This window comes from Balaenoptera physalus (assembly GCF_965194825.1).
Source record: "Balaenoptera physalus genome assembly, chromosome: 7".
NCBI lineage: Eukaryota > Metazoa > Chordata > Mammalia > Artiodactyla > Balaenopteridae > Balaenoptera > Balaenoptera physalus.
Genome location: NC_138886.1, coordinates 13,184,088 through 13,202,421, shown reverse-complemented (window position 1 = coordinate 13,202,421; position 18,334 = coordinate 13,184,088). Strand labels below are relative to the sequence as shown.

At 50.3% G+C, this 18,334-nt stretch overlaps 1 protein-coding gene across 13 annotated transcripts in view; it reads left to right on the top strand.

Moving 5' to 3' along the window:
- Positions 1-18,334, top strand: part of DAB2IP (DAB2 interacting protein) — a 193,648-nt gene that overhangs the window by 66,484 nt on the left and 108,830 nt on the right. For 6 of the 13 annotated variants that reach the window (XR_014265386.1, XM_082467848.1, XM_082467852.1 and 3 more), the window contains exon 1: positions 634-879. The exons of 6 other annotated variants lie outside the window; for them this stretch is intronic. Coding sequence is in view for 6 of the 7 variants with exons in the window: in XM_082467848.1 (XP_082323974.1) it covers positions 759-879 (121 nt within the window). In the remaining variant the exon portion in view is untranslated. Of the gene's footprint in view, positions 1-632; positions 880-18,334 lie in introns of those variants that run through there. One more of the 13 variants, XM_082467841.1, reaches the window with a different exon arrangement.

The following is an 18,334-nucleotide window of genomic DNA, read 5'->3' as shown; positions in this document are numbered from 1 at the left end:
CGAGGGATACATAGGTGTTCATTATGTTCTCTCTGCTTTTTCTGTGCTTGACATATACACCCTAGTTGTAAATATATAAAAGTAATACGCGTATCAAACGGGACGATTTTTTAAAGAACAGGCGAGTATCCTTCGTGAAAGAGAAGTCTTTCTATCTGCCGGGGCGGGGGGCATGTTGGACGGTGTGTTTGCGGATCGACACTCAGCCCAGTGAGCTTGGGGCAGAAACCGGCCCTGCGGCACCGGCTTCATTCGGACCCTAATCGAGGGTTCCCGGTTCGGAAGCACGGTGCCCTCCTGGTCGCCTTGCCTGCGCCCTGCCCAGTGCCAGGGAGCGCCCACACGTGGGTGTGCACTGTCTATACCCGCCGGCGGGGTGGGACGCCGCGTGCGCCCAGAGGTCGGGCTTTCAGGCGCGGGGGGGAGGGCGGTGACCGTCCTGGGGACCTGCCTGGGGTCCCGGGCACTCCGGCCCGCCTGGCCTCGCCGACTCCAGGCCGGGATTTCTCCCGCACTGACTTTCCGGGCCCTTGCCAGTCCGGCCTCCCGGTCCCCGGCCCCCGCGGCGGGGCCGGCTGCTCCGAGGAGGGCGGGAGCAGGAGGAGGAGTTTGCGCGACTTTGTGGGGCAGCCTTGGCCTCGGCGGCGGCCGCAGCGGCACGCGGGAGAACGCGAGGACGCCCGCCGGGCCGGCCGGAGCGGGCGATGGGGCCCGTGTGAGCGCGCCCAGGCCCGGCCCGGTGCCCGGCGGGCGGCAGCATGTCCGCGGGCGGCGCCAGGAAGAGCACCGGGAGGCCCTCCTACTACTACCGGCTGCTGAGGCGGCCCCGGCTGCAGCGACAGAGGAGCCGCTCCCGCAGCCGGACCCGGCCCGCCAGGGGTAGGCGCCACCCCGACCCCTGACCCCAGGCCCTCCCTAGCGCCGGATCACCGCCTGATGCCCTGGGATGCCCGGGACCCTGGGTCCTCCTGCTGTCTGTTTACCCCGGACCCTCTCAGCCGCCCCTTCTGGTTGCCCGGAACTGTGTCTGCTTGTTTCCCACTCCACCAGCTTCTCCTCACCCTCCACCCTGGTGGGGAAACTGAGGCTCCGGTGTCTCCTCTTGCCAAGGGCAGGCAAAGGGGAGATCGCAGTTCAGCTTCTTTCTCCCACCTCTCAGTTTTGACCACCGTGCCTCAGTTTACTCAGCAGCGGGGGGGGGGGGGTCATCATCCTGAGCGAGCTGGCTTTCCTCCCCTTGCCCGCACTGCCCTGGCCGCTCAGCTTACCTCCCCCCAACTCCCTCTTCGCTCCTCTGGGACTCCCCTGCCTCTTGGTTGGAGGGACACGTGGGTGGACCTCCGGGGGTCCACAGGAGTGGTGGCGGGTAACATCTGTCCAGGACGTCTCTGAGTGGGTGGGCGCCACCTCCTTTGAAATGAGTTTCTCTCTTTTCAAGGCCAGGAGGCTGGACCCGGAGGGGGAGGTGCAAGCAGCATTTTCTTTTTCCAGTAACACGATCCTCAGCTGGAAAGGCGTGTGATCCAGGGGGCTGGGTGGGGGCCGGGACTTCCTTCCATTTCTGGGTAGGAGGTGGGGGGAGGCCCCCTGGAAGGAGGAGGGCTTCGAAGGGGCCCTGGGGAGGCTGGAGTCCTTGGCAAAGGCTCAGGCCCACTGAGGTGCCCGTGGGTGGGAGGGAGGAGGGGGCTTGGGAGCACCTAGTGGGCACCTGGGCTGAGTTTACACCATCAGGTTATCTTGGGAATCTGGAAGGCTGGTCCGGTGCCCAGCCTGACCCAGAGGGGTTTGAGCAAATCTGTGCTTGGAATCTGGTCAAATACCCACCCCTCCGGGCACTGGTTGTGTGGCCTGGGCCCTGTAGTTGCCCCTGAACCTCAGTTTTCTCGTCAGTATGAGGATAAGTGAGGCAGGCAGGCAGTATACGATCATTTGCTTCTCCCAGAATGGGGAAGACTTTTCCCACAGTCAGGGCTGAACAACAATGTACAGGGCTTCCTCAGGAAGTGGTGAGTTCCTGAAGTAGTGAGTTCCCTGTGCGTGGGAGGGTTCAAGCTGAGGTTGGGAATGCACACATGTGTGTGCTGGGAGTTCAGTCTTTAAGGGTCTCCCAAGGCCTATGATCTCCTCCCCCTTGCCTTCCTTGAAAAGGCCTCTGGCTACTCCCTCCCTCCAGGCTTGGCCTGGGCGATCAGAGATCTGGGCTCAAGCACTGTGACTTTGGGCAAGTCTTTTCCGTTTTCTGAGTCTCAGTTTCTTGAGCTGTAAAAGGGGGCTAGTAGTATTGATACATGGAAGATTCTGTGAGGAAATGGGTTCAGGTTGTGAGAAATGGGAGCTGTACAGATGGCCAGTTAAGCTCAGGTCACCATGAGTCCTCCTGTACCCACCCCACCCCTGCTCGATGCCCCGTGTGACCTTTCCTTCACTCTTCACCTCAGCCCAGCTCCATCCCTGCGGGCACAGAGAGGACCAGAAGTCCCCCTCCTGCTCAGCTGACTGGGCCAGAGACAATCAATACATGTCTGGCCATCGCCTGAGCCCCAGCTCCCAGGCTCGCCTGTGCAGGAGTCACTGCTTTGTGTCCCAGCCTCGAAGGAGCACCCAGCCTTCAGGGAGGCGGGAGGAGACTGTCCCTGAACAGAAGTTACATCTGGGGAAATCAGGGAGAGCTTCACAGAGTAGGTGACATTTGGAATGGGTCTCACCAGATGGGTAGAGTTTCCTTTGGCAGAGGGAGTGGCTGAATCAAATCAGAGTTCAAGCCCCCGCTCTGCACAAAGCCATCCTTTGGCCAGTTACCTCTCCAGGCCTCAGTGGCCTTGTCTGGTAAGTGGGGGTGGTGATGGCAGGGTTGTTTAAAGACCGAGAGCAAAGGCATGGAAAGCTGCAAGCCCACGCTGCCTGGGACTCGGGCCACAGTTGAGTGTGAGCTATGGATGTCCTTACTCTGGACAGAGCAGCAGCTGTGCAAAGACATGGAGTTGGAAAACCTGTTGGGTGTGTGGGCAGAGTTCATCCCGGGATGGCGGAGGGCCTGGGTTGGTGGAGAGGAATAGCGGGGAGCAGTAGTTTGGGCCTGATAAAGGCCCTTGAGTGATGGGGAGTCATGCGTGGGGGCTGGGAGCTGCCTGGCAGGGTGAGAGGTGGAGGTACCCGGGTTGGGGGCAGCTAGAGCATCACTGACCTCCCTCCACTAAACTCCCAGATCCCTGACTCTGCCTCCACGCTGCCCCTCCTCCTGAGGGCAGCACACCCCCGCCCCCAGGTGGTAACTCATGCCTCAGTCTCCCCATCTGCAGCGGGGCTTGGTCCCATGAGGGTGACATCATCAGATCCCCAAGGAGGCGGTGGTACCCAGCATCCCAGCCCTGATTGGGCCCTTGCTCCACACCCATTCTGGCTTCTGCCACGAGCAAGGAAGGACAATGATCGAGAACGGAGGCGTGTGTTTGTTCAGAAACAGGAAAGTGCAGGGAAGAGTTGGCTGGTGGTGGGGACGCACAGCTGGCCCAGCCAGGGAAAGGGTTGTGACCAGACTGCCACCTCTGAGGAAGCTCCCTGCCCACCGCCCCTACTGTCCCTCTGGAGTGGTGGGAGGGGGCTCGCTGCAGACTCGAGACTAAGACTGTCCCTGGTGGGGCCGCCAGTGAGGGACAGTGTCTGCAGTCCCCCAGGTGTGACCAAAGCAGGGCAGTAAGCAAGCCTCTTCCCTCCTCTGCGCCCTGAGTTCTCCATCTGAAGAATGGGCAGAGTGAATCTGTTGTTGGTAGAGGGGGGCACGAAGTTTGACGATGGCCAGAGGCAGGGTGGAAACAGTGACTTTTGCATGGCAAGGGTCATCTGGCCGTTTTGCGTTGTGCCTTGTGACCCTGAGTCCGCTTGAAGGCTGGACGTGGCCCATGAATTTGAGGGGGTCCTGCCCCCCAAAAGTGTGTCACCAGCCAGGGTACCTCCCCACCTACCCCCACCGAGGTCAAGAAAAGCTTTGTCTGTCTGTCTGACCTACCTGTACCCCCAGGGCTGCTGGGGAAATACAAGTTTTCTTCTTGCCCTGGATAAAGTCCACCCATTCATTCAACTAGCAAACATGTCTTGAGCACCTACTATGTGCTGGGCATGGGGGCACATGGGGATGAATTGCATAGGCTCCCAGCTCTTGACAAGCGCCCAGTTGGTTGGGGAGGCTGGCTTGTTGAGCTGCCCTGGGGCACAGAGCCCTTTTGGGGATACAGGGCAGTGGTTAGTGGGAAACGGACTCTAGTCCCAGCTGGATCATGAGCTGGTTATGTGATTCTGGCACATCCCAGGGCCTCAGTTTCCCCATCTGTCAGTTGGGGCTAATCCTGTCCTGCTGCCTCACATGTTGGGAGACCTCTTGGAATGCCCATCCCTGTACTCAGGGGAGGTTTTGATTCTTTTCTTCGTGTCTTCACCTGAGTTTTTCCTGGGGTCCAGGCACATGCCAGGCCCTGCCTGGGCGCTGCAGACTTGGCCTATGTTTTCTCCTTAGAGGGTCAGTTCCTTCTCCACGCCCACACATACCCCATTGCATGGCCCTGTGTCATGGCTGCTGTGTGGTCCCACTCGCCTCCACCTGTGTCTTTCCTTCCGAGGTATGCTGGCGTCTGTGAGAGGGGCCTCAGGAGGGAGCTCCCAGGAGCGCTCCAGCATCCCCTGAGGAATCTCCCGGGCAGGAGGTGCCCAGGAGGACTAGGGCTGGCCTCCTGAGGTGGGGGTCACCTCCCAGGACTTCGAAGTTGGCAGCTGAGTGATCCAACCCCTGACGTCCAGAGGGGGGGACACTGAGGCACAGAGAGGCCACCTTCACAGAGCGGGGTATGGAACCCAGGGCTCTGGCCCCCAGGAAGATGGCAACATGGTTGGGGAGGGTGCTGGTTTGCCACGGCTGCTTCCTAACTGGGAGCGCTGGGTAGGGAGGGGCCTGGGTGCCACCGTAGGGAAGGGCGGGCGCTGGGACCTCTCCATGGGGACCCTGGCTTTAGGGAGACCTGCTGAGAGGGCCCTGGGCAGCAGCTTGGGCCCCAGGGGCTGGACAAGCCTGAGAACAGCCCTGAGGGCGGGGGCTGGTTGTACCTTGTGGTCCCCCTGGTCTTTAAATGTCCTTCCAAGGGCCCAAGGCTGAGACCTCTGAAGTTGTACGTATACTTTTTTCTGCCTTGTTTCCTCCTTTGTTCCTACTGAGACACCATCCCTCCTTTGGGGATTGGCTCCGGCTTCTCCAGACCTTTACATAAGTCAGGTAGTGGGAGCTTCACTCCTCACGACGTGTAATAAAGTTCAAATGACTTCTGTTTGCCGAATGCCTGCTCAGTGTTGGCAGTGAGCTTAATTCTGTATTTGCCTTATTTAATGCTCTGTATTTGCCTTATTTTATGCCCACAACAACGCTGGAGGTGGATACTGGCATCATTCTCATTTTAGAGGTGAGGAAACTGTGTCCCAGAGAGCGGGAGCCTTGTCCAACGTCACGCAGCTCAGAAACGCCCAGCTCTGCCCCACTCCACATCTTGGGCTTGTGAACGCACCACCTCGCTATCCCGTGGGCAAGCGGATCCTTCTGAGGTTAGGCCTTGGCTTTGATAAAAGGCCACCTTCTCCTTCTATCTGATTTGCACAGTCAGCAACTCTACTGAGTGTTCACAGCCATCCGCTTCCACAGTCCTGACCATAATTCAGGAGGGAGGCAGGGGAATGACCCCACTGGCATCTGAGGTGGGGAGGGTCCATCCTCCTCGTTGGGTCCTCTGTGTGCCTGGGATGACTCAGGCCATCCCCCTCAGGCCCAGCCTCTCCCCCGGCCCCCACCCTTGTATCCTGCCCCCATTCGTGCCTACCAGCCATGTCCTTTCCCTGGGCAGGTCACAGGTCTTACAGACTCAGCCCTGTTTTTCCACCAAGTTCCTTTGTGCTGAGGGTTCAGCATCCCGTGTTGTGAGGTCCCTGGAGATGAGCAGACAGCTTGAGGCCCACTTCCCGGAGCTGTATAGGTCCTTGAGGGAGGCCAGAGGCCCAAGTTCATCTGCTGGAATGTCAGCTTCTTGGTCTTTGTGTTTCTGGCGCGTCCTCATCACCTTTAATAACAAGGAAGGTAATCGCTTCCTTTTACCCAGCTGACCGTGTGCCAGGCCCTGTGTCAAGAGCTTCACCTGACTATCTCGTATCTCCTTTTACCTTTCCAACCCTCCTAGGAGGTAGGGGTCATTACCATCACTTCCCTTTGCTAGGTGAGGAAACTGAGCTCAGGGTGTGGAGGAAGAGGCAAGGTTCGACCCAAGGCCACTGGACTCCCAAGTTCATGCTTAGAAGCACGCTTCAAAGGGTCAGGTCTGGAGCTCTGATTCCTGGGCACTCTTTCTCTGCCCTATTGCGTTCTGTACTTCCTGAAACCTGGTGGCACAAGGACAGGCCCGGAGCCTGCTTTGCTCAGCTGCTGATGGGGGAGGTTGGAGGGATCGACCTGTGTGGCCCTGGGAGCTAACTGTTGCCCTTGACAATCGGAGAAACTGAAGCCCAGAGAGCCAAGGCCACTTTCCCGAGGTATGTAAAGACGTTAAGGAGAGATCCAGATCTGGAATCCACAGCGCTTTGCATCCTATTTTGGTGTTGATTTTGTTTATTGCTTTTCCTAATGTTAGCCCAGATCGGGACACTGAGGCAGCTGGGCTCCTTGCTGGGTCTTCCTGGTGGGAGGGAATAAGGGTTGAATTCCTGTGTAACTTGATACAAATGTGCTCACATCCCCGACCGCATACGTGTTTTGCTTCGAAATGACACACAGCCTCTTGACTATTTTTAAAAGAAAAGCAATGGCTGTGATATTTCCCCTGCACCTTCCTCTCGAGGCCACTTGGTTAAATGTCAGGAAAGGGAGAGTATTTCCTGGTCAGGAACATTAGGAGCTTGCTGGGAGCTGAAGTTTTGTTTTCTGTTAAGTAGGTGTTTGGGGAATCGGTTCCCAGCCCTCCCCCGCCCCCCACCCGCCATTCCCTGGGAAGGTTGTGTTTGACAGTTGCTGGGAGGAGGGATTTGAGAGGGAACAGCGGAGATGCCCGCGCGTGGAGTGGCAGGGTGGTTATTTTTAGCCATCCCGATCCAGTAGAGACATTTCAGCGTTTGTTCAATATTTAATTATCCATCTGAAATTGGCCCACGTGGCCTTGAGTTTGGAAGTGGCTGTCTGTGCTGTGATTTCCTCTGATTGCATAAATAAGGAAGTGAAGGGAAGCGCAATAGCCCTCCAAATAATACTAATACAAAAATAAAAAGAGTAGACTCGGTACTCAGAAAAGACAGGCTTGGTTTCACAGTCTAGACAGACCGCCTGTATGTTAGCAGGAAAGATGAGTCCGTGAGGGTGCCTAGCATGCCCTTGGAAATGCAGCCCCTTGGAAATGCAGCCGTGCTTGGTCTGTGAATCCCAGACTCCACCGCTGCCTGGGTTTTATTTGGGATGGGTTTCCCCCCCCTCCACCAGGTTCCTGTGTTGACTTTGACAGCTGCCAGGTACCCGAGAGGAGGTTTGAGGATTTTGCTTTTGGAAGTCTTGTTAGCTTTTATTTCCCTCCTCTCTTCTCCCTGACAGACAGGAGAGCACTGTCGGCATCTGGGCTGTGTTATTTCTCTTTTCTTGGCCCTTTAGGGGTGATGTGTTGACACGGCTGTGAAATGGAAAAGGCAGAGCACAGGGAGGAAGAGATGGCTGCTGTGAGGCTCTGCCCGCTCCCCTAAAGCCTCTGGTGGATGAGGGAGCAGAGGGGCGGGGAAGAGAGTGGGGCCAGAGGGAGCCAGGCAGCCAGGGATGGGGCTCCTTTTGGTGTCCTGCTTGGCTTGGGGGACTGTAGAACTTGGGTTTAAAGGTTGGAAACCAGTAAATTGGCAATCTGGGATAGTCTTCGGGAAAAGCGGTTTTCTATCCATTTATCCCTCTATCCTGGGGACTGAGTTTGGGTCAGGTGTGTGGCCAGGGTGGGAGTCCTTCTGACTGCACCATAAATGCTGGTGACCTCAGGCAAGTCACTAAACATCTCTGGGCTCAGAAGCACTTTGAACAAGTAGATGTGAAACAACATAGGGTATCATTATAGGCGGGGTGAGTTGTCATTATCTGTTCATCCAAAGCCTGAGGGGTTAATTGCAGCTCTATTAGGGCTGATCTAGAAATAAAATGTGATACTTGTGGGGATCGGAGCCATCCAGATGGCTCCTTGGCATTCCCTTCCCCCAGAGGCTGCTACAAGTGTCACTTGTACTTGTTCAGAGCAGCAGAGCTTTAGTGAGCCACCTACTGTTTGCAAGCCTTGTGCCAGGGGCTGCCGTGGAGGATACAGTCAGCCCCCACCCCCAGGGAGCCGGGCTTATGGGGAAGGTAGTCCTGTAAGCGGGTTGGCAGATGGTGTGACTGGAAGGGTAGGCAGGGCCTTGGATGGTGAGCCATGAGGTTGGAACTCCCCCTGGCAGGCCACACGGAATCAAAGGGAGAATTTTGAAAATAACAGTCATTATAATAGCACCGACTTCCATTTTTTGAGCACTTAACACAGTGTAGGCGCCCTTCTAAGTCCTTTATGTGCATCATTTCATTAAGTCCTCATTCTCACAGATAATCGTATCAGCTCCATTTTGCAGATGAGAAAACTGAGGCTCAGGCTGGTTAATTGACCTCCTCAGCGTCACCCAGCTACTGAGTGGCAGAGTTCAGGATGTTTCACTCTCACTGTACTTAACAGAACTGCAATTTAGGAAAATGATTTTAAGCAACCAGCAAGCTAGACTGATGTGGTCCGGGGAGCAGGGAGAGTGGGTATCAGTGATCACAGGTGACTATGTTGGCCGTCCTGGTGCAAGAGGCAATGGGTTTGAGTGGGGAGAGAGAGAGGTCAGGGGTCATCCTCACAGTGAGAGGGGTGGGAGCTGGTGGTGGGATAGGCCCAGGCAAGTGGGGAGGGTTTGGGGTGAGGGGGCAGCAGAGCTGTGGGCATGGCTGACAGGCCTGCTCTGACTCTTGATGCTGCAGGGGCGGGAGGGGGGCACCAGACTGGGCAGGGGGTGCCTTTGGGGAGTAGCTTCAGGAAAGTGGTGGAAAGGTACTAGAGGCTGCAGGAGGTCAAATGGTTGAGGGGTGAGGGTGGCAGGCAGAACTGGACATTGCTGGAGAAGCTGGGTGGCTGTGGAGGTCTGAGGGAAGCCTGGGTTTCCCATTAACTGTCTGTGTGGTCACTGTTCCCCCTGGTGTCTAGGAAGCTGTTCAAAGCTGCACGTTAGCAGCAAGCAGGTTGGGGCCCTGAGGGCCGTTCCCCAGCAACAGCGGCAGCCTCTGAGCCCTCCTGGGACAGGACCTTGGGCTTCAGAAAACCAGGGATGCAGCCCTCCGGTCCCACCCCCAGAGGGAGAGCCATCTGCAGAGGGAGGGGCCAGTTTAAGGAGTGGGGAGCCCTGGGGCTGGGAGCTGGGGCGGCCCTTCATGGAGATGTTATGGAAGAGGGTCCTGGGTCACTGGTGGTCCCCAGGGGAGACCACCAGCTATGGGCCAAATCACTCCATCTCCTCTTTTTTTTAAAGAATATAATGTTTATGTTAGTGTTTTTCCCCATCTCCCCCAACCCCGAGGATTACAAAAGTAATAAAGTAATAAATATCCATTATGCAAGAGAAGAAAATAAAAAAATCACCTTTAATTCTAGCACCCAGTGATAAGCTCTGGGAGCATGTGGAAGGTGATTTCCAGGCTTTTTCCCTTCTTGAATTTTTTGAAAATTCTAAAATATTTGAAAGTATAAAAAGTGTAGAAAATAACATTGCAGGCACCCAGGTACTCACCTCTCAGATTTAGCAAGTGTTAACATTGCCATGATTGATTCTCTTTTCTTCTTCTTTTCTTTTTCTTTTTCTTAGAAATAAAACGATTCAGGTACAGCAGGGGGTCAGCAAAGTACAGCTCAGGCCAAATCCCACCTGTTTTCATATAGCCCACCGCCTGTTTTTGTATGACCTGCGAGCTAAGAATAGCATTTACATTTTTCAAGGGTTGAAACAAAAATCAAAAGAGGAATAATGTTTTATAACATGAAAGTGATCGGAAATTCAAATTTTCCATGTCCATAAGTAAAGTTTATTGGAACACAGCCCCACTTATTCATATTGTCTGTGGCTGTTTACATGTTACCTTGACAGGGTTAAGTAGTTGAGACAAACCTAGAATATTTGCTCTCTGGCCCTTTATGAAAAAAATGTGCTGATCCCTGAGATATAGCTAAAGCCTCCTACGCTCTCCCCAGGGATAACCAGCCTCCTGCAGGCGGTGCATGTCCTGCCCACGTGTGCTTTTACGCTTTTACTACATTTGCAAATGCTTCAAAATGTGTAGTATTGCATTGTGGGTTTCAAAAATGGATACAGAGAAATTGCACACAGTGGAGAAGAGCAAAGGCATGTCTCCACGCTGGGACGTCCTTATATCCTGAATTCCAGCAGTAAAGATAAATGCCAGCTCTCTGCCGGGCCTGGAATAGACCCTGGGGCTACAGAATCACAGGAGAAAACTCAGGAGTAAAAATGGAGAAGGTGACACTTCAGGCTAAATTTCCTAGAAATCCTCAGAAAGCAAAGGAGCAAGAAGAGACTCAGGGAAGAGAGAACCCTTCAGGCCAGGTAATTAATCCTTGGAGTGACCGGGAAACCCAGAGTTTTTGGAAGACTGGGGATTCTTTGAAAGTGACGTGTATGTCAGGATGAGGAATAGGAAGTATGGATGGTCAAAGGCAATTGTTTGCTTTTTAAAGATTAAAAAAAAAATTTTGGCTGCGTTGGGTCTTCGTTGCGCGTGGGCTTTCTCTATTTGCGGCGAACGGGGGCTACTCTTTGTTGTGGTGCGCGGGCTTCGCATTGCGGTCGCTTCTCTTTGCTGCGGAGCATGGGCTCTAGGCGTGCGGGCTCAGTAGTTGTGGCTCACGGGGTCTAGAGCGCAGGCTCAGTAGTTGTGGCGCACGGGCTTAGTTGCTCTGCGGCATGTGGGATCTTCCCAGACCAGGGCTCGAACCTGTGTCCTCTGCATTGGCAGGCGGATTCTAAACCACTGCGCCACCAGGAAAGTCCCAAAGGCAATTGTTAAGGGACTCAAGTAGAGGGGCTTAGAGAAGAGCTGGTGACAGTGTCTATAGATGCTGAAAGTTTGCAACACTTACGCGGGACTGTTATTCATGAGGCCAACCGGGGACTAAGGGGTGAACACTTGTGCTGTCCTTTGGGGAGGCCCTACCCAGAATCCTGAGACATAGCTGGGAGGCACATCTTCTCAGCGCTTCCCTCCCACCTTCTGAGAACCAGGAGCCTGACCCCTCCACGTCCCCTCTGAGGAGTTCTTGTGCTCCTACCAAATGCTCTACATTGAGGATTCCCAGGGCGGGAGGTGCCCTGGACCCCGGCCCTCCACAGTCATTTCCATGCCTCTCTCCCAGCAGACCCCACCCCCGAAACAGTGGGCAACCTCCATTGACTCTGAACCACGTCCTGAACTTAAAGACAACTTGAACTCTGATCCTGATTCCTTTTGAGAGATAGCAGGTTATCGCAGTTCCATAGGTTCAAGACTTCTTCCCTTCCCCACACCCAACATCAGGGGACCAAAACATGCAGTCGAATGAGGCATCCCTTATCTCTTTCTGCCGTGTAGCGGGGCTGGGATGGCACCTGGAGATGTAGAGAGAGGCCAAGGGCAGGGAGGACACTCAGCCTTCCAGGGGACTTGGGACCTGTTATCCTCTCACTTATCTCTCCATGGAGGTGCTTTCCCATCCTGGGGCAGCCCTTCCATTCAGAGCTCGCCAGGTTCGAATCTTGCCTTCTGCATTTCTTAGCCGTGTGGTCATGGTCCTTTCAGTTGATGTTTCTGAACTTCAGTTTCTTCCTGTTAAAGTTGGAGCTGATGTTTCCTACTTTAGGAGTCAGCTTGAGGATAAATATACACATACGGTGCAGTCCCTGTCTCTCTTAGATCTGTTTCTCCACATTTCCTGGTGGTCCATTTTTATTACATACAAATATCCAGTTGTTCTGCTGCTAAATTTGTTGAAAAAACTATCTTTTCCACCACCAATTTATCTTTGTACTTTTTTCGAAAAATCGATTGACCACATATATGTGGGACTATTTCTGGACTCTTTATTCTGTTCCATTGATCTATATTTCTATCCTTTTGCTAATATCACACTATCTTGATTACTTTAGTTACATTTCAAGACTATAAAGTATGTCTTGAAACCAAGTAATATAAATCCCCCAACCTGTTTCTTCTTTCTCCAGATTGGTTGGCTCTTTTAGGTCCTTTGCTTTGCCATCTAAATGTAAAATTGAGCCTGTCAGTGTCTTTAAAACGCCTGTAGGATTTTGACTAGAATTGCATTGAATCTATAGATCAGTTTGGGGAGAAATGCCATATTAACGAGACTGAGTCTTCCCAATCCTTCAAAGTGGTGTATCTTTCTATTTATTTAGATTTTCTTTAATGTCTCTCAGCAATATTTTTAAAGTTATTGGCCTTGTACTTGTTTTGTTAAATTTATTCCTAAGTATTTTTGATACTCTTTGTTAATAACTATGAAGGGTGGAGATTTTACCCTACTTGCTGACTAACAACCTAGCCTGGTAGAGTTTCCCGGGTGCCGGCAGAAGACATGAGACTCGTGGGTCAGAGACAAAGGACTCTATGACTCATGGCCGGTAGCATGAACTTCATGTTTGCATCAATTTTCTTTCCCTCCAAGTTCCCAGGGCAGTCACAGGTGTTTTTGTAGAACGTAAAACAATCTGCTCTTTTGTTTTGTCCAATTATAGCTTCATGTTCCTTATAGGACCTAATGTACAATCTATGCGTCAACTGTTCCTCAAGCTAAAAATTACACAAAGAGCTGAAATTCAGTTTGCTTTAGTATTAAATCATTAAATTAGAAACTAGGAGATTATTTATTTATTTATTGAAGTATAGTTGATTTACAGTGTTCTGTTAGTTTCTGCTGTACAGCAAAGTGATTCAGTTATACATATATATTTATTCTTTTTCATATTCTTTTCCATTATGGTTTATTGCAGGATATTGAACTTAGTTCCCTGTGCTATACAGTAGGACCTTGTTATTTAGAGATAATTTAAAATTTGAATTCCAAGCTGTCAAATACAGAAAGGTAAAGAGAGTTTTAAAGTTATATATAAAAAATCAGTATGTACACACTTAAAACTTTATGCCTATTTTAAGTTGTTGGAAAACTATAAGACTGTTGTATAGCCATGTTGTTCTAATTTAATAGTACCCATGTTTCTAAGGAAAACAGAGCAACTTCTACACAGTCTATTATGCTTTTATAAACTGTTTAAAGGTACTTTTCTCTTGTCATTTTTAAAAAGAAAGTGCTAATTCCAGCTCTCACACCGAAAAAAAAATAATATAGTTTGTGAACAAACACTAAGTCTTGAGGTGGAATTTTGGGGTAAAAAGAAATCATTTATATTTTCTGAATGAAATGAAAAATAGAGTGAATTTAATTCTATACCTGAATATTTAGGGTTTGATAATCATGATTCTCTCTGGAGTGCTGTTGTTGGAGCTTATATACCCTAAAGAAGTTTTAGTAATGTATTTAGTATCTATACTAAGGATAAATACACAGTGTGTGGAGTGACTATCAAAAGATAAATATTCTCTATGTACAGATTTGAAAACATCTCTAAACTACATTATAAAATAACCGAGAAAGGTACCATATACTTTCGTGGTTTTCAAACCCTTTTACATATGTTGATTGATAACAAGTGCATTGTGGAGAAAGAAAGAAGTTTACATTATATAGGGTCATGAATATTATGTTTCCAAAAGGAAGCTTTTCTCCTTTTAAGGCAGCCATCGATTTGGAAAAGGGACCTTGAGAGTCCACAGTCCTGGATCAGCCAATGGTGTGATGTCACTACCCCTCCATTTTTACTAGAATAAGTTGAACCTTGATCAGTGGGTGTATTGGCTTCCTATTGCTACTGGAACAAACTACTGCAAATTTAGTGTCTTAGAACACACAGACTTCTTATCTTATAGTTCTCAGGGTCAGAAGTCTGAAATCAGTTTCTCTGGGTTACAACCAAGGTGTCGGCAGGACTGCATTCTCCCTGGGGGCTCTAGGGGAGAATCAGTTTCCTTGCCTCTTGCAGCTTCTAGAAGTTGCCTTGACCCGTGGCCCCACCTCACTCCCACCTCTGCTTCCATCACCACATCGCCTTCCCTGTCTTCTCTGATGCTCCTGTCTCTCTCTTATAAGGACTCTTGTGATTACATTGGGCCCTCCCAGGTCATCTAAAATAATCTCCCCATCTCGAGATCCTTAATCATGTCTTTGAAGTCCCTTTTGACATTGAAGGTAACATATTCATGGGTTCTAGGATCAGGATGGGCTCTTTGGGGGCCATTATTCCGCCTACCACAGGCAGGTAAGGTTTAATAACCTCTAAGAACCACGTCTCCTCCTTCTTCCAAAGATGGATGGGGGACTTCCCTGGTGGCGCAGTGGTAAAGAATCCGCCTGCCGACGCAGGGGACACGGGTTCGAGCCCTGGTTCGAGAAGATCCCGCATGCCGTGGAGCAACTAAGCACGTGCTCCGCAACTACTGAGCCTGCACGCCACAACTACTGAGCCCGCGTGCCACAACTACTGAAGCCCACCTGACTAGAGCCTGTGCTCTGCAACAAGAGAAGCCACTGCAATGAGAGGCCCGCGTACTGCAACGAAGAGTAGCCCCCGCCTGCCGCAACTAGAGAAAGCCCACGTGCAGCAACGAAGACCCAACGCAGCCAAAAATAAATAAATAAAATAAAAAACAAAGATGGATGGCCAAAGTCTGAACTGGAAAAGACTTCTTTCTTTCTCCACAATGCACTTGTTATCAATCAACATATGTAAAAGGGTTTGGAAACCACAGCCAAAAATAAATAAATAAAATAAAAAACAAAGATGGATGGCCAAAGTCTGAACTGGAAAAAGTGTGTGTAGGAGACCTACCAACGTATCAGTGCACTATTTTGGCAAACTCACTCTTCATTTGGCTAACTGTTAAGAGCAGATAAGAACAGTACAGGTGTGCTTCACACACACACACACGCACACAGATACACAGTGGCATCAGTTGGACTGCCGTGTCTGAAAAGTTCTAACACTCTGAAGGTTCCTTGACCTGCTGCCATGGTGATCTTACCTTTGGCTCTTCCTGCAGTTCATCCAGCCACTCCTGCAGTGGCGGGGGAGGGGAATTTGGGACACCAGTTCATTGGCAGCTTTACGCTTGGGGAACTTCATTCCCTCACCCATGAGTTTGTTTCTAAATCTAATTTTTGGACTTTTCTGATCCACTTTCTCTAACTGGTCATTTGGGCTGCTGTTGATTTCAATGTCATTTGTTTCGTTTTCTGATTTTGTTTTTTCTCTTGCTTCTTTTCCTTTTTCCTATTCAGATGTATTCAGAGGGTACAATTTGTACTGAATCATCATACCACCTATTTCTATTTTAATTTTACTGTTAGTTTTTGGAAGGCTGAATTATTCTTCATTCAGCAAGTGGTACGGTTCCCACCTGTAGCCCATCCCATTCTCCAAAGAGTATCTCTGATACCAAGTTTTTGAGCTGTTTATGATATTTTTCTATGTAAGTGCACACACATACAAACAGAAAGTAAAGCATCATATTAGTTTAATCATGTAGACAGGAAATGTGTTTCAGTCTGAAGAGCCCATGGTAAGCCTTTGCAGTGGTGTTTATATTTCTGTGCCTCTTGCCTCGAGATTGCTGGCCATTCTCTCTACTCAGGGAACACTGGATAGGAATACATTTCTGCAGTGAGTTTCTCGGGATGGAAAATCTCAACTGTTTACACACAGATATGATTCCATGTATTTCAGGTAGGCTATTTATTAACTTCTCATTCTGAAAGTTTTACAGATATGTAGGCAGTTGCAAAACCAGTACAGAGAGGCTTCTGTGCATCCTTCACCCGGTTTCCCCTGATAGTTACATCTCATGTAACCAGTACAATGCCCTCCAGCCAAAGACCCACCAGAAACACACCTCCAGCTGCACAAGTTGGGTCTATTATTTATTGCAGCGATGGAGAACACACACTGTGGGGAACCACGGGACATCTCCGAGTGTGGTAGAGAGAACCTACTCTAGGATTTGGGCTTTGGTTGGGTGATCTGGGGGACGTCTAAGGAAGTGGGGTTTACTCTTGATTGGCTGCTCTCAGAAAGCGGGGGCAATTCTGTGATGGGGTATCTCAAATCTTATCTCCAGGGAGAAAAGGCAGCAGAAGGATAAAGCTGTCATCAGTAAAGAAGCAGCAGACACTCATTTTCGCCAAGGTGGGGAGATTTTTGGTATTTTGTGGGTGGCGCGGTGACCTGGCTTTTGTCAGTGGCTTAGACAAAATGATAAAGTGGACTTGTTTTGCCTCATTTTATCATGGTAGCCTTGTCTGAGGTTGGTATCCTGTGAGGTTGTTTATGTCCAAAAGGAGAATAACATGGCAGAGCTGTGAATGCCAGGTCAGCTTCTGGATGTCAGTGTCTGCTTTCCTCCTTCCTTTCTCATCTTTTGTGCACATCAGTACGATGCATGTGTATAACTCTGTGCCATTTCAGCACATGTGTAAATTCGTGTAACCACCACTGCAATCAAGACACAAGACTATCACCATAAAGATCTCCCTCTTGTGCTGCCCTTTTATGGTTACACCCACCTACCTGCCCCCCACCATCCCTAGCTCCTGGCAACCATCAGTTGGTTTTGCATCTCTATGACTTTACCGCTTTGAGAATGCCATATAAATGGGATCATGCACCATGTGACCTTTTGACATTGGCTTTTTGCACCAAGCATGTTGCCCTGGAGATCCATCCAAGTGGTTGTGTATTTCAATCATGCATTCCTTTTTCTTTGCAGAGTAGTATTCCATGGCGTGTGTATTAGTTTCCTATTGCTGCCATAGCAAGTTAAAACTTAACAGCTTCAAACTTCCCTGGTGGCGCAGCGGTTAAAAATTCGCCTGCCAAGGCAGGGGACATGGGTTCGATCCCTGGACCGGGAAGATCCCACATGCCACGGAGCAACTAAGCCCGTGCACCACAACTACTGAGCCTGCATGCCACAATTACTGAAGCCCATGTGCCTAGAGCCCATGCTCTGCAACAAGAGAAGCCACTGCAGTGAGAAGCCAGTGCAGCACAACAAAGAGTAGACCCCGCTCGCCGCAACTAGAGAAAGCCCACACGCAGCAACAAAGACCCAACGCAGCCAAAAATAAATAAATTAAAACAAAAACAAAACAAAAAAACTTAGCTTCAACAACACAGATTTGTCATCTTACAGTTCTGTAGGTCAGAAGTCTGGTGTGGGTCTTGAGGGACTAAGATCAAGGTATTAGTAGGCTGCATTGCTTTTTGAAGGCTCTAGGGAAAACTCCATTTCATTGCCTATTCCTTGTTGGCAGATTCAGTTCCCTGTGGTTGTAGGACTGAGGTTCCTATTTTCTTGCTGGCTGTCAGCTGAGGGATGTTCCCAGTTTCTAAATAGAGGTCACCCACGTCTCTTGGCTCGTGACCCCATTCTTCCATCATTCCTCTCATGCTTAGAATCTCTCTTGTCTCTTCTTGCATCACTGAATCCCTCAGAGCCATCCTTTTGCTTTCCTCTTGCACATTTAAGATTATCCCCAACTGGAAATCCAGGATACACTCTCATCTCAAAGTCCTTAACCTTAATCACATTTGCAGAGTTCCTTTTACCATATAAAATATCTTCACAGGTTCTGGGAATTAGGGTAGACTTCTTTGGAGGGAACATTATTCTGCCTCACACACTGTGGATGTGCCATGGTTTAACCATTCACCTACTGAAGGACGTTTTGGTTATTTCCAGTTTTTGGCTATTACAAATTAAGCTGTTGTGAACATTCTTGTTAAAAAAAGTGTAAGTGGATTGCACTCTGTTTCCTTTTGCAACATACTTTTTTCACTCAACCTCTTATTTCTGAGTTTGATTCATGCTGATCTTATAGAACTGGGTCCTTTGTAGGGGTCCGTGGACATTGCCCCCTGGAGTCCTACCCTATTCCACCGAATGACTGTCCCAAGGAGTCATCCACTGGGGCATCCATTCCCCTGTTGGTGGACATTTAGGTTGCTTCCCACATTCTGCTAGTACAAGCAGTGCTGCAGTAGACATCTCTGTGCAGATCTCCATGTGCAAGTCTGAAGCATTTTTCTAGACTGGACATGTAGGAGGGGA